This window comes from Ursus americanus, chromosome 2, assembly GCF_024610735.1.
Source record: "Ursus americanus isolate L20-20 chromosome 2, mUrsAme1.1.p, whole genome shotgun sequence".
Taxonomy (NCBI): Eukaryota; Metazoa; Chordata; class Mammalia; order Carnivora; family Ursidae; genus Ursus; species Ursus americanus.
In genome coordinates this window covers 91,100,242-91,108,854 of record NC_142128.1, presented here as the reverse complement: position 1 = coordinate 91,108,854, position 8,613 = coordinate 91,100,242, and the positions used below count along the sequence as shown (strand labels likewise).

Here is an 8,613-nt window from a genome sequence, read left to right as displayed (position 1 = left end):
CTGCGTCTCATTTTCTGCACAACAGGCCTCTGGCGCCTTTGTTTCTCCTCAGGTGAAGTGAGTGAACTGACAGGAGCTCTGGTGCAAGGGGAGACCGGAACTCAAGGAATTAACGCAGCTCCCTAGACCAGAGCCTCACACTTGCTCTCTGTACTTCTACTGTGGGCCGTCAGTAGAAGGCTTGCTTTCAGTCTCTAATCATCCATCAGCTTCTTTTGTTTTGTTATTTTATTTTATTTTATTATTTTATTTTATTTATTTTACATTTTATATTTTGCGTTTTCTTCTTCCCGGCTATTTCTCCAAGCTTGAAGAACACAGAATGGACGTAAGCAAATCTCATGTGGCTACGATTAGGATGAACCAGAGCCATTCTCTCAAACTGGACTTGAATCTAGACCACACCCACAGAAAGTATCCTAGAGCTTTTTCCCTGCTTGCTTTTGGAGGTCTCGTTTGGTCTGTGAACTCTCATTTGGCCAGATGGCGCCAGAATGCTGGAGTACAGTGGAGGGAAACTTGGTCACATTTGTGTGGGGTGGGGTTATGGAAGGCACAAAAGTACGGGGGGCATTTAGTCAAAGATGTTCGGGAACGTGGCCAAAGGACCTGGAGGTCTAGCCAGGGAGAGGCTACAGGCATCCCCCAGAAGACAGTCTGGTTGTCTGGCCTTTCCTGAGCGTGGAACTTCTCTGTCACTGTTATCTGGAGAAAGACGGGCCACCCAGGGAGGCTGGGAGGAGCTGAGTCTGCGGCTCCTGGCGTCTGGAGCTCTGGGTGAGAGGCGGACTCTCAGACTTCACTGATCTACCAGCCCCCGCCCCGGGCCTCCGAGGTCCCAAGGCCTTGGCAAGTTTGAAGCAAATGAACAAATTATTCCACCTTCTGTGGCATTATTGGAACTAAACTGAAGTTCGAATCTTTCCTTTTCAAAGTGTTAGGAATAGACAGTGAGATACAAGTAGAGTACACACTAGACGGAAAGAAAAGGAAGTAGGAATGAGATTGAATGGGGCAGGTGATGGGAAGTAAGCACAGACCCCAAGTACGTGCTTCTACCTTTCCTGAAATGCTGGGCAGAGGTTAAAATTTAAAAAAAAAGAAGAAGAAGAAGAGGAAGAAGAAGAGGAAGAGGAAGGAGAAGAAGGAGGAGGAGGAGGAGGAGGAGGAGGAGGAGGAGGAGGAGGAGGAGGAGAAGGAGAAGAAGAAGAGGAAGAAAAGTGTTTTCATGCCCCGGGAATACTCGCAAGCCCAGGTCACGGGCTCGTCTAGTTCAGCCTCCTCAGCTTGGCACATCTACTGCTCACAGATTCCACTTTTTCTCAACTGATGCTTTTAAAAGAGCTCTTTGAAATGATTCCATAATGACCTAGTGCCCCTTAATCTACAGCTCTGTTCTGGGACCGGATTTTGAAAGTATAAATGTGATGAGGGTTGTTTGGTTTGGCACTGAGCTCACTGGCAACCTTGGTTCTTCAGGGTTGTCTTTGAAATAACAGTTTGCAGTGTGCAGGGAGCTGCTTGGTTTCCAGGGAACGGGGGGGGGGGTGGTGGGGGGGAGGTGGGTTACCCCTGCTTGGGCCGCCCAGTAGGGGAGCGGGTAGGCGAGGGGTAGGGTGGATTTAACTATTTATGGAAGTTTGCTCTGCATTTCCTTGCTGCCATTTTTATTGTTTTTCTTCTTTTACAATTCAATCCCCTGTATAAATCAGTTGGCTGGTTTTCCTGAAACTCAGTTTGGAGTGAGTTCTCCTGGAAACCCCAAGGGGCTTGCTGTCCTCAACCCCCATCATGTTTCATAGTTACTGGCAGCCACTGGGGGTGGTGATCGCCACCTTGTGGCCACACCTAGCATGTCTCCCTCCAGTTACATCCAGTCTAAAGGCCCCAGGAGTCTTCCATAGGTTTGTGGTCTCCCATCTCCGCCCCCGCCCCCCGCCCCCACCACTTCCAGAAAGAACCCTGGAGAATGTGAGTTACTCTGTTGGGAACTATCTTTATCTGATGGGGAAATGAGGAAAGGAAAAACTGTCTGGATCTTGGATCTAGGCATGGGTCTGGTGCAGTCATTGGTAGGTTTTGTTTGCTTGTAAACGCCTATGATTAGAATTGGGATTAAATCCTAATCCTGCACTTAAATTGCCTCTGGGCAGGGCCCATGTCCATTCCTGTGAGTCCCTTGAGGACAAGGGGTGTGCGTAAGTGAGTGCTTTGTGAGTATCGCTTACTGGACCCACCCTTGGGAAGAACACAAATTTGGAGGAACAAGATAAGCAGGAGTCAGTGAGTAAAGTTAAAAAACTTTGAGTTTAGTTGACCATGGATCTTGGGGAGAGAACGGGGCAAAGTGTCTCTTGAAGATGGTAAGCGCTCATGAGAAAATCACTCAACTTAATAAAAGGAATCTATACATCCTTTTACAGGAGGTTGGGTGAGCTAATCTTTGAAGTCCTTTTCTTGCTTTAAAAGTCTCTTAAAATGAATTCAGGCAATGCTGCCGATACTGTTTATAAAAATGTTCCATAGGGTAAAATGGTTGTAATGAAAGGCACGGGTTTTGGTTTCCACTGATACTTCTGGCTTTCACCTGAATTGACCACATAAGGAATCATAATCTCTTTTCCTTTCAGTTCCCTTGATGAGGTGGGCTGTACTGGCACCTCCCAGGCCCCTGGCTCTGCTTTTATGGGCAACTCAGCCTTACTTAGCATTACCTTCTCTGCAGTGTTTTTTCGTGTGTCTGTGTGTGTGTGTGTGTGTGTGTGTGTGTGTGTGTTTTATTTATGACTTCTGAATCTTCCTTCCTCCCTTCCTTCCTTCCTCCCTCCCTCCCTCCCTTCCTTCCTTCCTTCCTTCCTTCCTTCCTTCCTTCCTTCCTTCCCTCCCCCCTCCCTTCCTCCCTTCCTTCCTTCCTTCCTTCCCTCCCCCCTCCCTTCCTTCCTTCCTTCCTTCCTCCCTTCCTCCCTTCCTTCCTTCCTTCTGTAATAAAGCAGGGCTTCTGGTGGATTTTCATTACTTAATTGTGCCCTCTCATCAATGGCAATTTCTACTTAGATTTTCAGATCAGAAACTAGCATTCTAGTCCAAGCTTCCATTCAACAGTGGGGGGAAACTGAGCCTGGAGAGAGAAAACAACCTCCAGGTGATGTCACAGAGCCAGCGACATGGCAGAGGTGGGCCTATACCTTAGCCCCCCGCTTCCTTTCGGTGTGCTCCCTACTATTCTTTGGGATCCCACTCTCCAGCTGAATCTCATTTAATTTACATGTGTCTCGGAAGGACTGTTTCTCTTTCTTCCTCCTCCTCCTCCTAGTTCCTTTTGAAGCGCATGCTGACCTGAGAAATGGCTCTGTGGCCTCCACGTCTCAGCCCCGATTTGTCAGTCACAGCCTCGCAGAGCAGTGGGCAAGGCCTGGGAGGCCGCTAAGGCAGGGTGTCCTTTCCTGGGGATCAGAGCTGGGTTAGAGGGCAGCTGTGTGCATTAGGAAACCGCCAACTCTCAGGCTGGGGAAGGAACAAGATGCCCCCGTTTGGCTAACCATGGGCATTACAGAAAACAGAAGTGGGGCCTCGGAGGAACCGGAGGGGAAAAAGGAGGACAGCTGGGGAGCTGGGTGTGGGTTTTGGCAGATGCTGCAGGGATAGCTACCGCTGACACTGGATTTGGAGAAGCCAAAGGGTCATGGTTTCTAGAGCCTCCAGCTCTCTTGGGCTTAAAAATCAAATCATGGTAGTGAAGAGAGCACATCTCATAAAATGGGAGGTAGGCCCACAGTCGTCCCCTGTTCACGTTTGGATTTCCAGATATAATTTCCTCTGGCACTTTTCATTTTTCCTCTCAGAAGCAGAATAATAAAAGAAGATGGAGAAAGGCTTCTCATGATGTCAACTCATTACAGAGGTCATTCCTATTTCCCACAGGACCAAAAAAGAGCAAAAAACAAAAACACCCCCCCCCCCCAATTTCACCTCTTTGCAGGAATTATCAGTCAGGGGACTGGCTGGCTGGTCATATAACTTCTTCTTCTGACCCTTATTAAGCCACCCACATTAAGGAGAGCCTGGCTGAACACAGAAATGAGGCCTTCCGTTTGCAATTCAAAAAAAAAAAAAAAAGTCTGTGACAAATAGGAGCAGAAATAAGAAAATAGAGCTAGGTAAGATCTGTTTCCCACAGGACCTGTAATCTCAAATGGCAGATGCCCTGATTTCTACTTTTGTCCTTTCCTCAGTGTCTGAACCCAAAGCGCTAAACCCACAACCATCTCCCCCTTTGGGCCACAAAGGAAGTTCTGTCTGGTTGACCCAAGAGAGGGAGCAATGACTTATGACCCTCAGGGAACACAGCCACTGTGCAGCCTCAGACCAGGTGTGGACAATACCTTGGGCTTGTGGGGCCATGGGGGTCTAAAGGTGGGATGGATGGAGGCACAGGATTGCTTGGGGTTGTTCTTAAGAGGCCACTGTTCTTAAAAGGTAATAGGACACTTGGCTGGTAAGAGTGTCAGAAAATGAGACTCTTTGGCCTATTAAAAAGGACTTGGGTTTCTGGGATGGGGTGAGGTTAATCTGTTTCCTCTGAAGGGGTATTGATGTCAGAGCTCTCTTCCCGAGGCTTCTCCCAGGGTCTGCTGTGAGAACCTGGCCATCCAAGGCAGCGACCAGAGCACGAATACCTGGAAATGAAGGGCAAGCCTAGGAGGCCAGGAAAAGAAGGCCCGGTGCCATAGCCATCTGACCCCAGGACTTGCCTTTAGGTTGGTCTTTTAAAACATTCCAGACTTTCCCTCCTGGGTGGGAAAGGAGGGGAAGGTTCAGGATGACTGGGTGGGAGGGAGCATGGGGACCGACTCCCAGGCCCGGGACAACAGACACCACGAGCAGCTACATCCTGTTTCCTCCAACACCCTTCCCATGTTGCAAAGCACAGTACTCTCACCCCCCACCCCTTGTTTCATATTATAAAATACAAACAAATGACAGAAAAGGTCAGTGGGCCCACGGCTGCCCGCTGCTCAGAACCGCAGGGACCGCCGTGTCCTCCCCGCCGTGAGACCGTGCTTGTAGGGACGCATCTTCATCTCCACAAAAGGGATGGAGAACTCGTGGCCTTTCCAATGGTACCAGTTGATCCCCTGGGACGGAGAAAGACACGCATGTCAGGTCACCACCTCCCCCCAAGGAGACACCCAGCTTGAAGAGGGAGATCACCAGGAGCGGGGAAGCCAAGATGAGGATGTAGCCATTCCATTAACGGGAGGCTTTGCGGGGAAGCTTTGCCGGCCAGCTCCCGATACGGTCGAAGGAGCTGGGTCTCTTTCCAGCTTTTCTTTTTAAGCATGCCTGTGGCCTGAGTGTTCATCAGGACTGTACGTCAGGTCATTTCTTACTGCCAGCTTTATGTTGTTGGCTTTTAAGATTTGCATGCACCAGTTTTCAGTGTTGACTTTCAAAAGCCCAATAGTATGTGAGCATTTTGCAGAGAAGGATTGGGTTTGACTGCTCACTCCTGATGGGAGAGGCAGGTAGTTTCCACCTATGGGTGACCAGCCACCTTGGTTGGCTCAGGACTGAGGGGTTTCCCTGGCTGCTGGCCTTCGGGTGCTAAAACTGGGAAAGTTCCAGTTGGTCCAGTTGGTCACCCTATCACCCAGCCCAGCCTGTGGACTTGTAGTCTCTAATGGGGAAACACAGTGCAGTTTATACTGGTTTTCTGATCTCTCCTTTCCTGGGACCCTTCTTTAGATGAGGCTGAGCCTCTGAAGGTGTCCCTGAAATTGATAAGCTCTCCATGGGATGGTTTAGATGAGGAAATGAAATGGAATGTACCGGGGGTCAAGGGACTTCTCTGGGTGAGTTCTAGCTCCTGGGTCCGGATGCTTTCTTTCCCTCCTCTGGCTTTTGCTTTGTCCTGCCCTTTCCCCAGGGCCTGCATTACTTTGCTCTTCATGATAGTCCTTTCTCAAGACTGACATTTTTTTTTTTTTAACCAAGGGAAATGTAAGACCCACTTGTGCACTGAACACGTAAAGCTAAGGGACCGTGGGTTCCACAGCCCTGGGTCATTCATAACGGCGGCGAGCTTCACCTACCTGACTGTGCCTGGACTCTCCGTATTTCCCATTGAGGTTGGTCCGGTGGCAGTTCTTATACCACCAGGCCCCCTTGTAGGACATGGCGCAGTTGGTAACCGCAACATCATTGTCTCTGTCCTCTGTGGAGAAAGGGCGTCCCTGATGATAGCTGAGGGAGTCCCCTGTAAAAAAAAAAAAAAAAAAAAAAAAAGGATGCTTTCGTAAGGCCATCGATTTGTCCTCCATTTGTCAGGATTGTCTGGACATTTGACCCACTCCCAACACACCTAGCCTCCACTTAAGGGACTTTCCATTTACCTCTCCCATTTCCTGTTTCCACTTAAGGGACTTTCCATTTACCTCTCCCATTTCCTGTTTCCTCAGTATGGAACTCTTATTTCACCTTACCCCCGGGTCAGCTGCTTCCTTGCTGCTCTCTGCAACTCATTTCCTCATCCCTCCCACCTTCTGCTCAGAGCTCTGTCCACTCAGTCCACCTCACACCCCTCTCTCTTTCCTTTAGGCCTGAATTGGGCACCAACATTCATGATTCCTTTGTCTCCAAAGGAGACAGTGATGAGCCATGGTGACTTGAGTCAATCTGGGTTACCACCATGCATCCATGGCCTTCTCCATGGTTTATTAGGCCTGGTCAACCCTCACCCAAAACCCCACCTTCAGAACTTGGTGCACCATGCAAAGAGGGATCTCAGCAAGCTCAGGTTCCTGTCCATGGGAGAAAGCATGATGAGAAAATCCTAATCATGTCCGAGAGGTGGCTGGGAAAGGCAGGGCTGTATCTTGCAGAAGTTCACATACAGGGTAGACTATTTGGAGATGTGGTACGATCTCTAGTCTTAGAGGCAAACAGAAGTGATTGGCTGTTGTCTTGCTACGAGGTTGTGCAGGGGACTCATATGAATTGAGTGTTTGAGGCGAGGGATCAAACTAATTAGTTTATAATTTTCAGCTGAACTTTTGGTGGGACTTGTGGTTGGAGATGTCATGAAGGGGCTCATGCTGTGGAATGAATGTTATTGTAGATGCTTCTGAGGTTACTTTAAGCTAGGAAAGACCACAATTCTGGGCCATCAGTGGTATCTGAGTCCACATTCATGGTGGCCACTCCATGGCTTCCCACCACAGCTTAACGCTGAGGGGATGATCTTTATTCTATGAGGAAGCCTGATCCCCTCAGGGAAGTCGGATCCCTAACTCAACATATCATGTCTCTGTCCCATCCTTTTCATTTTCTCCTCCCAGGCTCCAAGGAGTCTGGTTTTGTGTCCATTGAGAACTAATCCCACTACCTGAAACTCATTTTTTTTTTAAGATTTTTATTTAATTATTTGAGAGAGAGAGAGAGTGAGCACAAGCAGGGATGAGGAGCAGAGGGAGAGGGAGAAGCAGACTCCCTGCTGAGTGGGGAGCCCCACGTGGGGCTCGATCCCAGGATCCTGGGATCATGACCTGAAGTGAAGGCAGACACTTAACGACTGAGCCACCCGGATGTCCCCCTGAAACTCATTCCTTCCCATTTTTTCCAGGTCCAGAAGAAGGTGGAAAAGATTTATTTTTTTCTTTTTCATATATATATATACACACACATATATATACATATATACACATATATACGTATATATACACATATATATACGTATATATGAAAAAATGAACTATATATACATATATGTATATTTTTTTTAGCATATTCACCTCCTCCAATCCTAAATCATATTCCTATGATTTAGCGTTAAAACTTCTTGGATTAATCCTACTCTCTAGTGACCCTTTCTTTACCATCAGTTCCACTCTGTTGCCTCTACGCACCTCCTATCTTCTCATCTCCTGCTTGCCCTTCTGTAATCTAGAATTTGCTCTCAACCGTGGCCGTGGAACAATGCTCTCCAGCTTCCGCTCCAATGTTGCCTGCTGCTGCCTTGGATAGATCCCAGCATTGGTCTTTATCTCCTCCCCAAATCCGGCTTCCCTTCCCATTTCTGTCTCAGACCCACCTCATATATTCAGTACATTGTCTGAATCTTGGTTTTTCTCTCTCAAACCGCTGTTCAGATTTATACCTTTCTCTTAATTCCTGACATTAGTCAAGTCTCCTATTATCTCCCACCAGGATTAATGCAGTAGCTGCTGGCTGATCTCTGTTCTTCACTCAGATTTACTCTATCCAGTTTATGGCCGTCACATTGATCTTCCTAAAACCCCCAAATCCAAAAGACTTGGGACCTACCATGGCTCCCCACTGCTCACCATAGTAAGACTGCTCCCCTGGGTTTATGGCCCTTACTCCACCAATCTTCTTTCTGTTTCTTCTGAACTCACATCCTGCCCCAGGGAGCCAGGCCCTCAATGGCTGCCCTCCCTCCATGGTAACTGCTCCTTCCATGACTTCTCTTCCAGGGTTTGCCTTCCCTCACCATGGGGACCCTAGTCAGATGTCCCTCCTTCCTAGGCCAATGAATGCCTGGTAAGCTGGAAGTGAGTGCCATTTCTTTTGTGGTTCTTTTTAAAACAATAGATG

At 48.3% G+C, this 8,613-nt stretch overlaps 1 protein-coding gene across 1 annotated transcript in view; it reads right to left on the bottom strand.

The window, feature by feature from the left end:
• Positions 1–2,958: 2,958 nt before the first annotated feature.
• Positions 2,959–8,613, bottom strand: part of TNR (tenascin R) — an 81,576-nt gene continuing 75,921 nt past the window's right edge. Inside the window, exons 20-21 of the mRNA XM_045811420.2 lie at positions 6,093–6,256; positions 2,959–5,135 (exon numbers count right to left, since the gene is read on the bottom strand). Coding sequence (XP_045667376.2) covers positions 5,016–5,135; positions 6,093–6,256 — 284 coding nt within the window. The 3' untranslated portion in view covers positions 2,959–5,015. The remainder of the gene's footprint in view (positions 5,136–6,092; positions 6,257–8,613) is intronic.